At 53.3% G+C, this 19,174-nt stretch overlaps 6 protein-coding genes across 6 annotated transcripts; 2 read left to right on the top strand and 4 right to left on the bottom strand.

The window, feature by feature from the left end:
- Window positions 1-690: 690 nt before the first annotated feature.
- Window positions 691-1,684, bottom strand: Z520_01416 (uncharacterized protein; the record flags this gene model as incomplete). The annotated part of the gene is made up of 3 exons (XM_016771934.1): window positions 691-1,363; window positions 1,423-1,520; window positions 1,574-1,684. The coding sequence occupies 3 exons, from the start codon at window positions 1,682-1,684 to the stop codon at window positions 691-693; spliced, it is 882 nt and encodes a 293-aa protein (XP_016637073.1).
- Window positions 1,685-5,779: 4,095 nt separating this feature from the next.
- On the bottom strand, window positions 5,780-6,895 carry Z520_01415 (uncharacterized protein; the record flags this gene model as incomplete). The annotated part of the gene is made up of 1 exon (XM_016771933.1): window positions 5,780-6,895. The coding sequence occupies one exon, from the start codon at window positions 6,893-6,895 to the stop codon at window positions 5,780-5,782; it is 1,116 nt and encodes a 371-aa protein (XP_016637072.1).
- A 573-nt stretch (window positions 6,896-7,468) lies between these two features.
- Window positions 7,469-9,931, top strand: Z520_01414 (uncharacterized protein; the record flags this gene model as incomplete). The annotated part of the gene is made up of 2 exons (XM_016771932.1): window positions 7,469-7,487; window positions 7,554-9,931. The coding sequence occupies 2 exons, from the start codon at window positions 7,469-7,471 to the stop codon at window positions 9,929-9,931; spliced, it is 2,397 nt and encodes a 798-aa protein (XP_016637071.1).
- Window positions 9,932-10,982: 1,051 nt separating this feature from the next.
- On the bottom strand, window positions 10,983-11,987 carry Z520_01413 (uncharacterized protein; the record flags this gene model as incomplete). Its single annotated transcript, XM_016771931.1, has 1 exon — window positions 10,983-11,987. One exon carries the CDS (start codon window positions 11,985-11,987, stop codon window positions 10,983-10,985), a length of 1,005 nt encoding a protein of 334 aa, XP_016637070.1.
- Window positions 11,988-12,514: 527 nt separating this feature from the next.
- On the top strand, window positions 12,515-13,935 carry Z520_01412 (uncharacterized protein; the record flags this gene model as incomplete). Its single annotated transcript, XM_016771930.1, has 2 exons — window positions 12,515-12,577; window positions 12,637-13,935. The coding sequence occupies 2 exons, from the start codon at window positions 12,515-12,517 to the stop codon at window positions 13,933-13,935; spliced, it is 1,362 nt and encodes a 453-aa protein (XP_016637069.1).
- Window positions 13,936-14,856: 921 nt separating this feature from the next.
- Z520_01411 (uncharacterized protein) lies at window positions 14,857-16,249 on the bottom strand (the record flags this gene model as incomplete). The annotated part of the gene is made up of 2 exons (XM_016771929.1): window positions 14,857-15,737; window positions 15,820-16,249. 2 exons carry the CDS (start codon window positions 16,247-16,249, stop codon window positions 14,857-14,859), a joined length of 1,311 nt encoding a protein of 436 aa, XP_016637068.1.
- Between the last annotated feature and the right edge of the window lie 2,925 nt (window positions 16,250-19,174).

Below are 19,174 nucleotides of genomic sequence, written 5' to 3'. Positions count from 1 at the left end.
CAGCATATGGCCGTGTCGCAATTGATCTTCGATTTACAAGGCCATATCCTCGCTTGGGTGGTGGTGACGATGATTGCAGATGGAGGCACAGGCACCGGAAAAGGAGGAGAAGCTTTAAGGTTTGGTTGAAGGTGAAGTAGGCTCGCGCGTTCTTGATCGAACTGCTGCCTTGCTTGTATTATTGTAATCGTACTCACGTCAAGAGATTGCTCTCTGCTCAGCGCATTATAATAGATGCTTGGTAAGGTAGTCAACGAGGCATGCCAGCCTGCGTGGATCCTGATCTCCCACTACCCATAAAACGAGCGATGTGGCCACCCATTTTCGCCATCTGGTAAATGCTTCACAGTCCTATTCCCGCCCAAAGCAGAAAATCTGCCACAAAATCCGTCCCGATCGGGGTATGGTATCATCAAAAACTCGCCATGGTACAAACCAAGCCCACTGGATGATGTAAATTCCAGCTGTGAGGAGATAACAAGTCCACTCCACTAGCAGAAAGACGTTGCCATTGAGGTCGTCTTTTGTGCCGCCCTGTCCGCCGGATGGCATTTCCGCATGAACCCTCCCCAGTCCAAGCGAGCCGGAAGAACCCCCACAAAAAAGCCAAACCCGGTGCGCCCGCTTTTGGGATGCAATTACATTGATATGATCGTTAACAGTCGTGTACTTGAATGGAGCCTCTGGCGATTATGAAATCATATTGGCGTTGAAGTACCGCTGAAGATCTTCCTGCCCTGCCCAGTCTTTCATGGTCAGGCAGGGGTTGATGGCGGCGGGAACGATATGATCCTGGAACATGGTTGGCGGAAATGAATTCATGTCGATAGTGGATTCCATGATGGGTGACTCGAATTGGTTGATAAAGTCCATGCTGTCATCGAATTCTGAGACTGGCGTGTTCCAGCTGAGATTGGACTGAGCATGAGGATAGGTATGGGATTTGGTCGGGATAACGCGGGCGTTCTGGGGGAACGGGCTCTGGTTGGGCGGCGTAGGAGGGAACTGGTTCAGGTTGAATGGGTTGGTGAAATTGGGCCTTTGGGCAACTGGCTCATAGATGGGCGAGGGTGCGCTGCTGTCTGAGTGGGAGTCGTGTGACGGCTGTCGTTGCATGAAACCAGCTCCGTCGGCGATCAGCCTCTGTTGCAGAACAGCGAGGTCTTCCTCGAAGACGTCGCTTGTGTGACCATCTTGCTTCAGGGCACCCAGCCTCTCCAGAATGTCATGGGTCAATGGAACACCGTTGGCCGAATCCTTCAAAGGTGCGCCGGTCCAGCCTTGGCCGTTTTGCGTTCGCTTGTACAACTCTTGCAGACCAGCTACCAGTTGCGCTTGCTGGCTTTCGAGCATTTCTACATATCTGTAGACATCCAAATGTCAGAATGCTTGCGATACCAAGTCAAGCGCTGAGAAACTTACCCTTTAGGGTAGACCTTGTCGTGGGACTTTTTCCGCTCGCCAAAGACACAGATGGCATTGTCTGCTTTGCAGCGACTACACGGACTGGCACCGTCGCACTGATACGGTTCAGCATGCCATAAGTAGACAGGGCGTGGAGCGATTGACTGACCTTTGATTTCTTTAGACGGCAGCGATCGCAAGCTTTGCATACTCGCTTGCGAATGCCGCCGTCCATAGGTGATGAGGGTTCCAGAGGAGGGGTCATGATGGTAGCGCCCATTGTTGATCTAGGTTTGGGGTTGTTGAGACCGATTGGTGTGTCGTCAACGACAGAGTCGGGCAACAGGTATACTATATATCAAATGGGACGGGAGGCTCGACGAGGAGGGAGACCGAGGCACGACCAGGATATTATACGAAGACTAGACCAGACAGTGTGGTGCTCAAGAACAACTTTGGCCTGTCAGCTTATGGAAGGTTCCTCGACAAGTATCCAAAGAGGTGGGTTTCGAGAAGCATAGGGTGAGAGGGAGGACGACGAGGCATGAGGTATGAGGCCTTATATCGTGTGTAGTACCCAGTGGTACTCTGAGCAAAGGGCTGGGTTACTAAGAAGACATGAGTTAGTTTGGGATCCACCATGATGAGCATTTTGGACCAGGGTGCGAGCGTAAGAGTAAGTGTGTGTTAGCCGTTCGAGTATCGTTCGAGCAAGAAAGAGTCCACTCGAGGGAAGGATGGAGACTCGAGAGCGGGCAAAAAGTTTGATGCACAGTCCCCTTGGTGCCGTACTCGTACGCAGCAACACACAACACACACATCTGCACACAAAGCAGAAAAGGTGCGAAGCGACAGGGATCGAGGGTGGAGACCAGGCCAAGCTAACGATTAGCAAGGGGGGTGGTGGCCCTGGTGGGTGGAAGGTGGTTTGGGTTGGATGATGACATGATGCTGGCGTGGATCGTGACTGACTGACCCTTGAGGCCCTTGGGACGCTTGTTGACGCTGCATAGGGATTACGATGACCAGTCTTAGTGGGGTGTGTCGGGGCCTTAGCAGCTACCTTGACTCCTCGCCGCTCCTGGGCTCCAGGGCTCCTGGGCTCCTGGGCGCCGAACCGACCGAGTCCAGGCAGGGCAGGCACCTGGGCACCTGGGCACCTAGCCTACCACTACCTAGAACCCTGCAAACCCTGGAATTTCCCACGACCGACTCATGCTGAGGGACGACTTGGACCCTGTGCTGGATGAACAACTGGCACATCTCGCTGCATACGCCCTCACTAACACTACCTACCTAAGGTAACCATTCACCGATATCCATTGCCCACTGGGCATTATTTGCCCTGCCCGCCCAGCTTTCCCTGCCCCCATCTCAGCATAACCATGGAGGTATCCCGGCCTTCGGAATTAAAAAAAAACCAAACCCACTGGAAAAAGAAAAATCAAAAAACGATTGCCCTCTTGCCGGGATTCGGCAACCAATTCATCCCAGCGAGTCAAGTCACACAGCGAGTGCTCCCTCTCCGGCCTAACACAGTAACCTTAGGCGCGACAAAAAGAGCGAAGAAGCGAGGCCGCCCTCTGGCCTGTCCACGACTTCCGCTTTGGTGCAAGGACGCGATTATGTGTGCGCGGAACCAATAGCCTCATCGTCTGGGGGGCTTGCGCTGAGTCGGCCACACCGCAGCTTGGATCCCAGCTCGCAATCTTTGCTTCTTTCCGTAGAAGGGCATTGACCGAATACGTCATTAGGACTTCTATACCAGACAGCTCATGGCCCTTGAACGGAGAACAGTCCTGCTGCCAGATAGCAGATTGAGCAGAGCGAAATAAAGTCATGCGAACTTCCTCCGAAGTATTACATGGCCGAAAAAGGTCGGAAAAAAAGACGCAACCTCGGAGGGGGGACGAAGGGCGCCTCAATAATGCCTCTCATGATTACTTTTCGGTAGGCATGTTCGGTATTAGGACGGGGGAGACTTGTAATGGGTGGTATCTCAATTTTTCCGGTAAAATATACTGACTGGTACTGAGAAGTCTCCGATCCAATAATTGCGTCTTTTGATTCTCTTTTCAGGCGCCCACCAGCCACGGGGGAATGATCATGGAATAATCCAAATTCTGCTTTTGTCCTTCTTCCCTTTTCGCTTGTGCCCCCGCCGCATGATTGAATCATCTTATCTCTATCAAAGGTTGAAGCCATCAGAGTTTCCAGCTTGTCAAGGCCTCGAGGCAAACCAGTGGCCAGGATAATCAATGTATCAGCTTCAGCCGGGATCATTCCAGCATTCCAGCATTCCATGCGGTCAATGGACCCCCAAGTCGTATTCTACCAAGTGGCCGCTCTCATTCGTCTCCTTGCTGTGCGATCCTGACCGGAGGAACGTTGGATCAAGTTGAATTCTTTGGTCCGCCGTGATTGTGCCTCGGATAATCTTTGCTGACCGTGTTTGCAGTGCTGCTGGCCGTATCTGTTGCTTGAATGATCATGACTAACCGCCATGGCGCTGTTCAGATTATCGATCGCACCACTACCCGTTTTGAGATATTCTTCTTGTCTTGCCATCTGTTTCGTCTGTTGCCGCTCTGCTTTGCCGAGCAGATCAACAATAACATGAAGCACACTCACGGCGGAAGAGGCCAGCCAGTCGGCCACCGTCCCCCGTTTCGGGAACTACCTATGCACCATTCTCCCTTCTCGGCGGGAGAAAAGAGTCCAGCCACCGTCGTTTATTCTCACGCTCAGCCCAAACCCTCCTTGCCTCCCCCGCACTCCCGAACTAACTGGCGGATGTGACTTGTACCGAGTAGATAGCTACCCGTCAGGTCATGCGAGTCTCACAGACAACAATCTCGACCACGTGGTATTTTAGCCTGGCGCGCATTCTCCCCCCATTTTCTGCTGCATGGCGTTGCTGACTATGGCTTTCTCCTTCGGGTAGCGTTGCTGGTGTCTCGTACCACCTGCGTCATAACTGGCCCACAGGTACAAAGTTGGCCCGCGTTGCTTCGAAACATATGCTTGCAACATTCTGAGATCCATTCTCCCGCAGGAATTCATTTCCTGGGATTCAAGCTTTCATATTTACGGACATCGCCCGGGCTTCCGTTTGCGGCAGGTGTGCCCTCGGCAGCTATTGGCCAGCCTGCTTGCTTCCAAGGTCCTTCATCGTACTGCTGTCCCGTGGTTAGGCTTTCATTCGGACCCGCACATAGAATAGAGCATCATTGTCGTGGCTGCTTGCACTTTCAGCCCCCAGCACCAGAGCACCTGAAGTATGACGTCGTTCTGGCTTCCCCCCCGAACGTTGGATTCATAATATCTGATTCAACGAGGTACCGGTATCTACTCTCGTACGGATATCCAGCAATCGCATACCGCCAACTGCGCCTGGGGTTGGGGCCGATTCACATCCCCACGGAAAGTTGATCTCCGGATTTACACGCCCGGCGATGTTTCGCACTCCAGTTTGAGCCCAAGCATCTGTACAGCTTGTGGAAATCAAAGGTGGAGCCTGGCTCCTGCCGTTGAGTTAAACACTCGCCTGGCCGGGAGCGAACTGGGTCGTTGAGGAGCTCAATCGACGATCCATTTCGAACGCTTCACAAAGGGCAGAATTTCGAGACGTCCCATACCTCCATAGATGCTTATAACATAGCCCGTTTCTGGACGTGTACTCAGTAGGGTTCGCATGAGATGCATGAGGTCGCAGAATTACCAAAGCAAGGCAACCACTGACCTAAGCCAGACCCTCCTGCTCCACGTACATGGATACAGCATGGGATATCGGGAGCTGGGGTCGATGGTTCCCAGAGCCGACAAGTCATGGCCTCACTCGACGGGCTATCCTGATACGGCAAACGTCTTGTTGCCATCAAGACAACAACCAACTCGGCCGGCACGATCTGCTGAAGTAATTGGGGTTGGTGATTGCTGTCGGCACTCCACATGACTAACTTCTTGTAAACGGTGCCCTGAAAGAGATCCATGCAAGTCATGCTTCGAGATCAATGCCGCGTCTGAAGAAGCTCACTCAGCATGGATCGCTCCAGCCACACAGCGGTAGCATGCCCCAGATGCCTCTGTCTAGCAGTATGTTTGCCGCAAACAGAAGACTAGTCGTGCTGTCGCGATGTAGCATTGTTCGCTCGGTGCACAACAATCCAGCTCACCTCTGGATGGTCTAATGACGGTGCCCTGGTGATAGCTGCCTGTCTGACACTTCATCGCGATGGAGCTGCAATGGCTCGGCTTCAGAGAGGTCGGACCCCTCCACAGCGATGGCCTCTCAGGTTCCTGGCATCGGGGCTCAAGTGGTCCGTGTACGAAAGGTGAGCGCTCGGCTCTGATTAGCCACCCGCAAGCCCTAGGTTCATGCACCGACATACCACACCTCTACACCGAGAACGTCAAATCGTCGGCCCTCTTCGCTTAGTGGTTCGTTCCCAAACGTGGGACATGCTTCGCTGATACCACTATTCAACTCATCGTCCAACCACAAGCCATAATGCCCATCCCCGCCACCGACGGAAAGATATCCCGATTCACAGTAGATCAAGAAATCATTCACACCACTGTAAGGAAATGCTTTGAACCTAATTCGGTCGGGTGTTGAAGCACCTGAGCGATCAACAGCTGACTGTAGGTGTGCGGATGGTCCTGTGGTGTTGGACGGTTGCGGTAGCGAGGTGGTTGATGTCGAGGGTGTCCGACGCTCCCCACGGATAGTGGTAAATCGTTGCAGGTGGGTGGTATCAGCACTGGGGGGAGGTGGCAGCCCAGCCAACTCCAGCAAGTCGTTTGAAGCAGGCTCTGCACCAAGGCGCAAGTTTGTAGACAGGTCCCGCAACGTGGGCAATATACTTGCCCGCCAAAGAAAACATTCGCCAGTGCCAAAGTAATGAAGGGAGGGTTTGGGCACGTCCGAGAGATACGCACCAAAGACAGACCCATTGGTTGACGACGCCGATCCGTCTCTTACTACAAGGACATAGCCTGAGCGTTGAGTGTAGGTCGAAACATGGGCACAGTGTTCGTACAAGGTCGCCAACGAGGAACCATGAGCTTCTAGTGAATATGCCAACGTCCAGTGGTCAATGAGTTGAAGCCTTGGAGGGAGGAGAAGTCGAATTTCTTCGGCCAGTGAGCGTGTCAGGAGCAACGAGCCTGCGGCTTTCTGGGACAATGAAGACCTCAGTTCAAGAGGGGTGAGGGGTGGAGGTTGGAAGGGAGACGCAGTTCTTCTTGGAGGAGTATATCCACCAGACGAGGAGGTGGCAATGGCGGGCGCATCGAGGAGTCTGTTGACAGGGATCTCGGGAGGTTCGGTCATACGTCGATAGAGGCTGGATACAACGTGTTTGACCGGGTATGCGAGATATGCGGCTGAATTGGGATGGTAAGGATTGTCGGCCAGCGAGGGGCGGGCATTCTTGCGTTGAGAGGAGGAATCTCGTCTTTCTGGGTTCGAAGGGTCCTTTGATGCCATAAGCAAATTGATAGCCGAACAAGAGGAAGCCTGGAAGCCTGAAAGTGAGAGTGGTGGTGCACGACGAGAATACTTGACGTCCTTCTCGTGAAAACCTGGAGAAAGGCGCAGGTGAGAGTGCCTGCGGTGCCTGGCGTGACATTTGGAGATCATGTTTCAGCCTTGTGCCTCCGACCAGGCTGAGATGGTGGGCTTAGGTGGTGCGTGGTTGGTCGCCTGGTGCCGAAACCTAACTGGCGAGCCTGGCGACTGGGTGCCTGCCTGTGCCTTGATGGGGGGCTCACAGTTGCCTAGGACTGTTGCGTCATGGGGACACACCCACCACACCCACCACACCTTGCTGTACCTCTTCCTAAATTTGGCCTTGCCTGCGATTTGTTTATCTTGCACCTTTTGTGTCCCGCAACAACGGCGATGGACTGAGTGGTTCAAACCGTGTTTGTCTGCCTCTCAAGCCTACAATAGCCATACCTCACAAGCCCCCTCACGCTCCCGCTATCATTTCCAAACGCAGTCGCGCAGGTGCCGCAGTCCGTTCGGCTCATTGCAGCTTAGCAGCCAGACCCCGCCATCATGTTTATGATCAAAAACGGTGAGATACATCTCTGCCTGCTGTCCGCTCGTTGCGCACTGGCAACTAACATACATACTTCTGCAGTTAGCAAATATCTCTTCGGAGACACCTCCAAGGAGGTTATTACGGAAATTCCCCAGGGCCAACTTTACCTTGTCCGTCCTCTCTCCCCGAAAGGCTACTCTGAACTCATCTACAAAGACGCGGTCGCCACCATCAGACGCACAGGGCAAGACCATCAATACCAGCTTGTTGTACAGCGTGCCTACGAGGAGGGGGAAGAAGAACTTGCTGAGGACGACGAGGACGTAGGCGCTGAGAGTCTAGACAAGGACGAGAAGACCTTTCTCCTTGATCAAAGTCTTCACTTCAGATCAGAAAAGCGGCCAGCTGGCGAAACGGTCTTAGCCTGGCGTGACTTGAGCGGCGACCCTGGAGATCTTTATGAATTTGTATGCGACGCTTCAGTCCAAGAAGAAAAGATCCAGACTTTTCTTCTAGCTGCAATCGATTGTCAGTTCGAGAGGAAATATCGGAGGTCCGCTCAGAAGGCTACAGAGGCTGAACTACACGAATTCTACTTCGACTCGGACGACGCAATCCCAGCTGCGAGTTCGGTATCTGCGCCTCTTGACCCCAAACCAACCTCCAAAGAAACGGCCCAGAGAATGGCGAAGGATGTCAGAACACCTACCAAAGCGAACCAGGCCAAGGCGAGAGAAACCGGTCCGACGGAGGCTCCCCCTGCAAAATCTGCTCCACGATCTGGAGAAGTCCTCACCAAGCAAACCGGAGAGCTCCATCTGTTTGATTTTCCAACAGGAACTTTCATTCTTCAAGATCCATCCGTAGTGGCTGTTGTGACAGATCTCGGAAACTGGCAATACTGGCTTCAAATAACCAGTTCCACTGGAAGGGAATGGTTAGGCCAAGCTATAGTGCCCGATATCAATCCAGTCTTCAACTTCGACTACCTGTCTGCAATTTTCAACCACTACACCGATGATGGCTCCGCCTATTCTTGGCTGCTACGCTTCAAGGATCAGGCCGTCCTTGAGAATTTCCAAGAGGGTGTCATGCAGGCCTTGTGGGAGCAATTGAACGAGACCAAATGGTCCAAAGTCAAAGACCAGGAACGCGAATACGTTCTGGAAGCATTCAATGATTTAACCATGAGTGACGTGAATGAAGGGGAAGAGGACGCGGAGGAGGAGGAAGAAGAGGAGGAGGAGGGTGAAAGAGACGGTCCACGAAGTGAGCACTATGATGAGGACGAATCCGAGGATGACGTTGAGCTGGACCAGCAAGACGGAAACGTCAACTCTCAACTCGCCGTGGGAACGAAAAACGATCGATCCTTCGTCATTCGCGGCTCTAAGATTGGTGTCTTCAAACATCTGCCCAACAAACATCTCGAATTTACCACCAACATATCCAAGGTCGAGACTCCCAAGGGTAAACTATTCTCCCCAACCAAGGTGATGCTGCACCAAGAGGACCAGAACATGGTGCTGCAAGACCCCAACAACCCCAATTCACTCTATCGCATGGACCTCGAATACGGCAAGGTTGTCGACGAGTGGAAGATCCACGACGACATTGGTGTGACCAACTTTGCCCCAGAAACGAAATTCTCTCAACGGACGGCAGCCCAACCATTCATTGGTCACAGCAAGAACGCGCTCTTCCGCATAGATCCTCGTGTCTCGGGCAACAAGTTGGTCGAAGCACAACTCAAACAATACCTCTCTAAAAACGACTTTTCCGCAGCTGCCACCACCGAGAAGGGTTACATCGCGCTAGCATCCAACAAGGGCGATGTCCGACTGTACGACCGTCTTGGAATCAATGCCAAAACCCAAATTCCAGCCCTTGGCGAAGCAATTACCGGTCTCGACGTCAGCGCCGATGGTCGCTGGATCCTGGGAACCTGCAAAACATACCTCATCTTGATTGACAACCTACAGAAGGATGGCAAAAACGAGGGCAAGCTAGGTTTTGAGAAACCCTTTGCAAAGGACTCCAAGCCTCAGCCCCGCCGCCTCGCCCTGAGTCCTAATCATGCAGCACAATTCCAACACGAAACAGGCCAACCCATCTCATTCACGCGCGCCCACTTCAACACCGGACTTGACAGCCAGGAAACCAGCATCATCACTTCCACCGGTCCGTTCCTGGTCACGTGGTCTCTGAGGAAGGTCCTCGAAGGCAAGAGAGACCCCTACCAGATCAAGCGCTATGCCGCGGAAGTGATGGCGGACAATTTCGAGTTTGGTAGTGACAAGAACGTCATCTTGGCATTGCCTAACGAAGTCGACATGGTGAGTCGCAAGAGCTTCAAGAGGCCTACCAGGGAGAGTATCATGGGTCCGGCCGCCAGGATTTCTGGGGCAGGGATGACACCCAGGAGAAGTGGGAGGCAGAGTCATTTGCGAGACGAGATTGTGAACAGTCCTTATTAGGATCCGATAACTGAGGACTCATTTGACGATGTGATGTGTCGTGCCAGTATGCGAGGGACTTTTCAGGGCTGCAACTTTTCAATGGCTATTGAGTTGGACAGGTCAGGGCGGGATGGTCAACTCTTTTGGCGTTGCCGTGGAAGAAAGACTTCTTTATTCCTCCCTTTATTTCTTTTTGCTTTTTCCAGGTCTTGCTTGCATCACGATCTCTGCCTGTCGATTGATACCCCTCGAAAGCACAAGGCGTGGAATCCAGATATATGCCGGGTAGATGGTGAGAACACAGCCCGTCTTAATGAATTTTTTGGATTTTGGATTGTCGCCTGTTTAGATTTCTGTTAGATTGGCTCTGCAGAATCTCATTCGGCAATCTAGATTTGTACCTAGGGTACCAACAGACAAGTATGTTTCTGTCTGCCTGTCTTGATGACTTTTTTCCTCAAATCGTCACCCTTTACTGAGTACATACGAGGTCGAAGACTCGAAGGTTGTAAGGGTGGGTGGGTACCGTGGTAGCCGTGATATCTATATAGATATACACATATAAATACATCTCTGCAATTTCCCCAGGAAACAAGACCTGTTCTCGGATCCTGCGAACTGTGTACGCCGTTGTGACTTGTTCTCCGCCTTGTTCGCAGCACTTTGCACCTCGTGCCTTGCTTTGGAGGCGGGATTTCAGTGCGCTGCTATGCTTTCGGTTATCTCCCTCTCAATCGGAAGGGAGGAATGGAGGAGAGGGAAACCTGTTCGGTTCTCCCATTGCTGAGGTTCAGTTGAACCACTCCCGAGGTGAGTGGCGGAGGAGGTGTCAATGATGATTTTCCTCTGGATAGGGACATTGTCGATGATGTTCACTGCCTCTGTCCCTAATCGTGCGTCCCTTTCTCTCGGACGTGAATTAGGTCTATGCAGCACCCAGTGTTAGGGTGACTGTCGACTCCGAGGCCGAGGTGTCGTCCGAGTTTCAAAGGCTCTGCATGGAGCAACAGGCTCTCCGAGAAGTGATAATGGCGTCAGATAGACCGCCGACCACATTCGCCGAGCTTGCTCAACCCGAGTCTCCTTGCTCACTTGCACTTGTTTCCTCCTTTGTATTCTCCATCACCTTTGCACATTTGCCTCGCAGCTCCTCGACACCACGGACACCTTTCCAATTTTCTAGCACTTCGGTAACAGAAATATACTCCCGCTCAGCCTCTTCCCTTTGTCCTCGATCCATCATTTCTTGCAGCCGCACGGGCGCATCCAGAGCCCACCGAACGGTCTCCTTTTGTGTCCTCTTCCGCCTCGCCTCCACCGACTGCGTCGCCCTTTCGCCGTCCGCTGTCCCTGGACTGAACTCTTTTACAACTTTCAGCAACCCGTCCAATTTCTCCCCCAGCAATGCCACTCCGCCGAGGCCGGGATTTTGCTCCCCCTTCTGTCTGGCCAGCACGCTCGCCCGAATGTCCTGCTCCTTGTCCTTGTGCATCCCTTTCTGCATCTCGGCGATGGTCCCCACGGCCTTGATTAGCTTACTGTAATTGTCATAAACTAGAGCCTTCCTCTCGCCATCGAGCGTCCTGATCTCGCTGACCAGTGCGCTTTCGGTTTTCAGGATGTCACGCAGGCTTGCAGTCTTCAAGAGGTCGGAGACGAATGTTTCGGTGTCGAAAGTGGGGTCGTCCAAGTGCGCCGTGAGGGACGAGGTTGTGGTCTCTGGGACGGCAGTGGAGGTCGTGGCTATCGTGGAGTCGGAGGCCGTAGAGGTAATGCTCGCGGTGCGGCTTATATCTCGATGCTCGTGGACTGCGGCAGAAGCACCTTTGGATTTGAGATTGTAGTAGTCCCGAAGGGCGGCACGATTGCGCCTTTGCGTTGTCGAAGCGGGGCCTGCTAGGGTGGCATTCTGTTGTAAAGAGGGAGAAGAAGAGGGTGCATTGTTCCTGGGCAGATCGACCGAGGGACGGACTGACGATGAGGGCGTCCCGCCTGGACTGGGGATTGAGGGAGAGGTTATTCTCTGAACAGGATTCGCGGGGGAGTCGCTACGGGCGGGGGCGATGGTAGCCATAACGCAGCTCAAGATGGGAACAAAGACAATGCGCTCCGCTACATCTTGTGGTGCCTGTCACAAGAGGGGTCGAGGTTGGCAGAGCGTGTGATTGTGAGGCAAGATGCAATGTCCACCGGCTAACCTACCTTGCGGGCGACTTGGCTATACTACTTACTGTACATGTATGGAATAGCAAGCTTCAGAGCTCCTGCCGTGTCAGCCTTATCGCTCCATGATGTCAATCAGCATCTCTGAGTCTCAAACTCCCAGCCAGGGGAGCCGCCTTTGAGACGAGCAATTGACTGTGGAATGACATGAATATATATCTTCCGCCGACCGTGCTTAGCCTCGACCGCCAGGAAAGTCTGCCGACCATTTGAGCCGCGCTACGGACTTTCAATTGACTGCCGAGGCACCTGTTCTGCGGATGAGAAGTCGAGATAAGACTGATGAGAAGCCTTCATCTCGACGTCCATACATGGCTGGCGAGGAGCGTACACTACCACAGTGTCTTCGACTGCGACGCGCCTAAATGAAAGACAAGCATGAACAGCAAAGGGCGTGTGATCGCTGCCACGCAACCAAGGAGTGCTGTCGCCGTTCAAATGGTTCGCCAGTCTGCGAGAGGTGCCGGCGACTAGGCCGTGTCTGCGAAACCCGCCGACAGCTGAATCGACCTGGCCGCAAACCTCGAGCACAGAAGGCCTCTTTGGCAAAAGCCGCAAATTGGATCCAAGACCCGATATCTTTGAGTCCTCGGGCGTCTCCTGCAGATGCCCCCACTGCCCATGATAACGAGACAGGCGCTCAATGTTGGTCGCTGGCTATGCCACAAGATTTATCTGTCTTCGGCGGCCTGACACCCCCCGAGCAACAGTCCTTGGTCGTTATATTGGACAAGGACAGGTTCTTTGAACGGTTTGTCCTGGGCCCGACCTTTCAAGACGATCACTTTCGTGCCATCCTCACGCGGCTCTACACCGCGATGCCACTGCTCAAAGACGCCTTCCTCGCGTGCGCTGGCATCTCCGTGAACAGCCCGGCTGCAGGAACACTGCGCCTCAACGAGACCTACTATTATCATAAAGCCACCTCGGGCCTCGACACTTTTCGTTCCTTTCAGATCACCGGCGCAGGGGATGTTTCGCTCTATCTGAGCCTCGCTCTCGCGGTCTTGACCTTCAACATCCACGTGGTCGGTGGCAGCGCCTTCCGCGTATGCAGATACACGCTCCCTGCGCTGGCCTCTTTGAATGACGGCCACGCAGAGATTGATCCAGATGATTTTGCGTTCTTGATTTGCATTCTTCATACTGAACTTGTGGGATGTCTGTTTCGGCACGAGGTGCCCACCTTTCGATTCCAAATCCGGCCTGAAGACTTGATGAACCGGTACCTAGGGCTGTCAGTACCGCTGCTCTCCTACGGCTACGACCTCTGCGTCCTGTCCATCAAACTCCACCAAGCCAACGAAGAGGACCGTCAGAGTTTGCTGATGCAATTGCAGTCTCTTGAAGCTAAGGTCTCTGCATGGCGACCTACTTACCCAGCGGACTTTTTGAGCCGATATTCTCAGGGGGAGGTGGCGCACATGCTTTCTCAGGTGCAAATCTTCCGTCAGAGTCTATTGTTAATAGCTCACCGACTCCAGCATCCTTTCGGAACTTGCTTGGATCGCTCTGAAGCGCTCTCTGACATGATTCTCGAGCAGTTTGACTCAATCTGCAGTCTGGTCAACAGGATGGTCGTGTCAATGGACTTTGCGTTCCTGGTGGCGGCTTTCGAAGTTCACCACGCAGCAAAGCGCAAAAAAGTCTTGGACAAAGTCGACCTGTTCCGAGATCTGCCGGTACCGTATCGGACTCGGTTGAAGTCAATCCTGTGTACTTTCTGGCAGACGGTGGATGAGAATTCTGGGCTGCACTGGTTTGACCTGAACCTCTACCTGGCTCCGTATCTGGATTGACCCGGCACACAAGACCACTTAATATTTCGGCATCCCTCTTGGAAAGAGAAGTCAATCCGTCATGGCTGGCTACCCCGACTGTTAGCATCTTTCTTTGGGAGTCTCTGACTTTCTTTCGAGTGCGACACAGCTCGGCACGCGCACGCAGCGGCGTGGCAAGCACATGAGTTCTTCTGCGCCATGTTAGATCTTTGCAGAAAAGGGGATCTCCCAACTCCTCTGCATCCCGGTTTTGAGGCTCTGTGAGAGAAGCCACAGCCCAGACCCTCTTCAAATGTGTCGCTCTGAGACGGGGAAGCCACCAAATTCTGCTCAGAAGAAGAGCCCTCAGATCCTGCCACGGGGACGAGAAATGACCACCTCTTCTGAAATTAACTCGAGTCCTCGAGTCCCTGCACTGGGGCCCATTCAGAAACCCTCTCGAGAAACTCAACTCGAAGACAAGGACGAAGGCAGAGAACCACCCGGGAGTCCCAAAACGACGCCTTGCTTGCTTGTAAGGGTAAATCTGCAAAATGTTCCCTTAGTATCGTTAGTGTCGGGCAGCAACGGACTTTCAACAGAATGAGGTGCGGATGAGAGAGTATCACCACTCCGAAGGTCCTTGCGCACAGCGAGACATTCGGTATGTTGTGCTTAAAAGACCGTTCCGTCAAGAGTCGTTGCACCTTGTGAAAGGTCCCCCGAATAGAGTTCGGTAACGCGATATCTTTGCGAGATAACTACCCTGGGTACCCAGGTAGGTATGTAGCAAGACTACTGAGCGGGTTGATCAACTGGCCCCAAGTCCGCCTACGTGTACATGCAGGACGGTCGTCCAGAAAAGAGAGGATATGTAAATCTCATAAGAATTGATTGCTTTTGCTTGTTTTCCAGATTAAATATTCCTCTTCTGCAGGGAAAGATTCCTTCTTGTCTTGTCTATAGCACTCCTTTCTGCTCAAGGAACTCCATCAAACCCCTACCCACTCCCTCCGGACTCGGTTTGGCAGAGCACACGTCGGCCTCGAACCCGTACTTGTTCCGGAGATGGTCGCGGGTTGTGGGACCGATGGTCACAATAATATACCTGGAGGTCTGCTCATGGTCGTCCTCGACGTTGTCCGTTTCCACCCACCTCGTCCTCGCGCGATCCGTCAATGCGTGATTATTATCAATGTAATCCAGCGACCGCAACATCGATTCACAACCCTGCGGACTGAACACGACGACCACGACCACTCTTACCCCGCCCAGCTTGTGCTCGGCGATCCTCCTCCGAAAGTCGTCTTGAAACGACTCCATCACCACCGTAGTATAAACCTCGAGCTCGTCGACCTGGATCCTCTCCTCAGGCGACGCCAACTTACCTTCCTTATCCATCAGGGTCTTGGGTATTACATCTCTGCGCTGCTCACCGACGAGAAATAACAAAGGCTTCTTGCGCAGTCTCGCGTCATCCTTGTCCACCCTTTCCCCCCGCGGCGGCATAGGTCCCATTACGGGTGTAAAGGGCAATCTCGGGGCGTCGTAGAATGTGTAGAGTCTCCGCGAGTGCAGAGCGTTGTAGTGGCTAAGGATATACTGTGCCAGTTTGTCTCCATTGCCGGTGTGTTCGCCCAGCACGGAGGGGCGCAGGCGAGAGAATGGTGAATGTGAATGCTTCGACGCCGCCAAAGACTCGGTCACGAGAGTGTTTAATGCTCGCGAAGTGGCTGGCCCGACGGTATAGAGGGGAAACGCGAAATCGTCATCCAAGAGATTCCCCAGAGGAGGAGTTGCGCCGTCGTCGTCGTCGGTATTGGGCGTCTGCGGCACAATACCTGTCAAGGGTCAACTCAAGCCCGCCTAAGAGGCCAATTCTTCCTCCCGTCCGCGAGAGACAGTGTTGGGTTAGAAACAGACCGTACCGATGCCCCAAATCCGGACTTGAAGCACTCACGCCTCCTCCTCTACCATGGTTGACGTCCTCCTCCCCTTGTCTTTCGGTGCCCGGGCCCCCCTCGACTCTCTTGACGACATCGGCCCAGGCCTCGACCGCCCGCTGACTAGTGAAGATCATGCCGCCATATTGCTCGCTCAGCCTCCCGCTCTTCAGCAGCTCCTCCAACGCACCCAAGTTCTGAGTGTTTGCTCGGTGGTCTAGAACAGGCACGAATTCCGGCAGGAAGACGGGACTGGCGCTATCCGCGTTGTTCTCGGTGGTGGCGCCACTGGCACTGCCCCTGCCACTGCGGCAGAAGGGGGAGGAGGGGCCAAAGAATTCCTCATAGGCGTCATGTGGTTGAGATCGTGTTTTGAGAAGGAGCACGGGGATGGTCAATGAGGTTGTCATTTTGGTCGATCGGGGGGAGGGTGAGCCCGGAAGACGCGAGCCGAGCTTCTACTCTGAGACGCGGTGGGGGGTGTGATGCAGGGAGGGGTGATCACAGAGGAGCTGAGGAGCGTGAGGCCGAGACGGGGACATGCGCCGCAAAGGTTCACACAGAGGTTGTTGAGGGTTGAAACCTGGCAAAAACAAAAAACAAAAGCGCAGTCATCAAATCAATCAGAACTCAATGCGCGTCAATTGTAAAACATCTTCCGTGCCAGCCAGCAGATCTTATTCCCCATAGTAAGCCATAGTGGGAGAACGCTGACTCGCAGATGACAACCTTGGAACTTATGGCTGCCAGGTCGAAACACCTCCGCGCCTGAAGCATTTCGCCGCAGTTCAAAGGAAATCAAAATCAAAACCCACTTTCCCACTGCCCCTCGCACCCCGTAAGCGGCGGAAGGTGTGGAAGCCGCAGCCTTGCAAGGCTTACTTCTGTACCTTCAAGAAACGCGGCAACATTGCCGTATCGTGCTAACTAGAATCATGCTGCAGGTGGGCGGACGGGGAAGCTTGTTATTACTCGTACCAAGTAATAATCTTTTGATTAGCTCTCTCTCGCTTCCTCTACCTATTATCCAAAGACGATCAAACGTCTAACCACGTCGCTCAACCTCGACCCGTTTCCGCGCTGAGACCGGTCAAGGCTTGTTCAGCGCACACCATACTCGGTACACACAACGAATCCAGCCTGCCTGTCTCACGACTTGAAAATGTTTGTTTTCCCTTGCCCTGTAGGTAACAGCTACTGCGGCTGATTCAACACTGCCTACGCTCTCACGACACAAATCCCTGCGGCACAGGTCCCCTTCCCAGCTCGTGACTTTTTGTTGTGCGAATGGCGGTTCCAAAGGCAATGCGCAGGGGGAAGATGACCCTCCTGCTGTACGAGTCTTGAAAGACACGTTATCAGGACTGCAGGCAGCCTTGCGGTTCCGCCCAGTTCTCTTCCACTCCCCCCCAAAACAACAGTCTCGTGGGTTATGACTGTTCCCAGAAATGCCTTCGGTAGCGTTTGGCAAACAGATGAAGGTCAGTCCAATCCCGGAGGAGGGGATTGGTCCTCGCGTTGTAACTCAATGGGTTGCTCTCAGACAAGCAATAGACAAGTACATGATCAATTGCTAGCGTTGTAGACATCTCGATTCTGGCACAGGTGTTCATGGGGCCGAAAGTTTCTCGCGAGAGCATTGCTGCCTATCTGGAGCGAATACTCCCGCAACTCCAAGGAGGCGGGCGAGCCGACTGCAGAAATAAGTGGCACGGGTTTGACGAGAAGAGACGATGCGAAGCGACGGCAGGTGAAGTGGGAGTGATTCTCCATCACCTATAATATAGTTCAAGGTCACCTTCACTCATAAGGGTATTCTACCCAGTCTTGATGATAGCGGTTATCCCTATACTTATTGCTAGGTACTTAGCTATCTCTATCCAGATGGTCATCTCGTCGGTATCGAGCACTCTGTACTAGACTGGTGCCACTTGTTTTCTGATGTCGGCGCGGCGGACAACAAACACACTCGCCGCCCACAAAGGAGATTTTCCTCAAGAATCCCTCTGGTGACGTTGTCGTCGACTCCCCAGGGATAAAATCTTTTGTTGGTGGGACAGGGCTGGTAGAGAACTGGCGGTTGGCGGGCAAACCTGGTACAGCCGGTTGACATTTGACAGGTCGCACAACAGCCAAGCAGGTAGGCAGCCTTTCCACGAGTAGTGGGGCAGGGCACGGTGATGGAACAATTCTTTCAACAGTCTTCCAACTTCCAGCTTCGGCAGAGCTTCGAGTAGCACATCCGAACGACTGGACCAGTAGGATTGAGCGGGAAAGGCTTCCAGACAAAAGTTTGTGAGCCACAGGGGTCCCCAGGCGGGGGCACGGATCTGGGGTCAGGTGATGGATCGAATCGAAGGAATGGGCGGTGGAAGAAGGGGATCAGACAAAGGTGCCATGGCGACCTTGATATCGACTTTCAGTTGGTGCGATCAAGATCCAAAAGCTGTCGTCAAGCGTGCATGGATCTTGATCGCTTGCTCTGGCCGAGAGTCCAGAATCATCGGGTCATGGATTTGTTTGTCACCTTATGCATGTCTTAATTTAGTTTCCGAGGTAGCAAACATGCTGCGTGCTGGATCAGCAACCCTTCTGCCCAATGTCGAAAAAGTCTGGAAATGAAGTCCATTGCAAAACCTTGATTCAAGGTTTGTCGATGCTTGGTGGGTGAGTGGTCTGTGACACGGCAGCTGTCATATTGGCCCTGAACGAGGTCGGCCAACCATGGCCCAGTGACTGTCACTCACCGAGGGGTCCCAACCATCCGAAGTATATCGACCAACAATCCACGTACCCAACCCTCCTGGGCCGTGCCTGTAGTTTGAGCCAGCGCATGAAACAGGACAGAACTCGTGCTCTTTGTTTGCTGCAGCCCGGCGTTTCAAGCGGTCTGGCTCTGATGGCCCTATCATGTTGGCCTCTGTCTCGCTGGCAATTGCAATTTGGGGACGTGCACTTGCCCTTGGGGACAATCGGGATTCCCAACAGGCCTGGCCCACTCGCGCTCCCCTGCAACAAGGCGACGCATGGGGAAATATGCGGCATGACGGACGTCGTCCGGTTTGGCGTTGCCAGAGTTCCACACAATAACCAGCCACGAGGAGCCCTTGCTCAAAGGCGGTAGCACGCATACCATGTCAAACTGGCTAACCCTTTTGCTTGTGTGCAATGCGCACGGGGCATATTTGACTTCAGGCTTGACGAAGCCGTCGCGGCACGAATCCATCAACCTTTTCCCTGACGCGACGGAAGACCCGAATTTGAAAACCATCTCGGCCAGATACCCAACTGAAAACGAAAACGCCCCCGGCTCAATGTATTGCTGAATTGAACCG

The sequence above is a fragment of the Fonsecaea multimorphosa genome (genome assembly GCF_000836435.1).
Source record: "Fonsecaea multimorphosa CBS 102226 unplaced genomic scaffold supercont1.2, whole genome shotgun sequence".
Lineage (NCBI taxonomy): Eukaryota > Fungi > Ascomycota > Eurotiomycetes > Chaetothyriales > Herpotrichiellaceae > Fonsecaea > Fonsecaea multimorphosa.
This window is presented reverse-complemented; position numbering and strand designations above follow the sequence as displayed.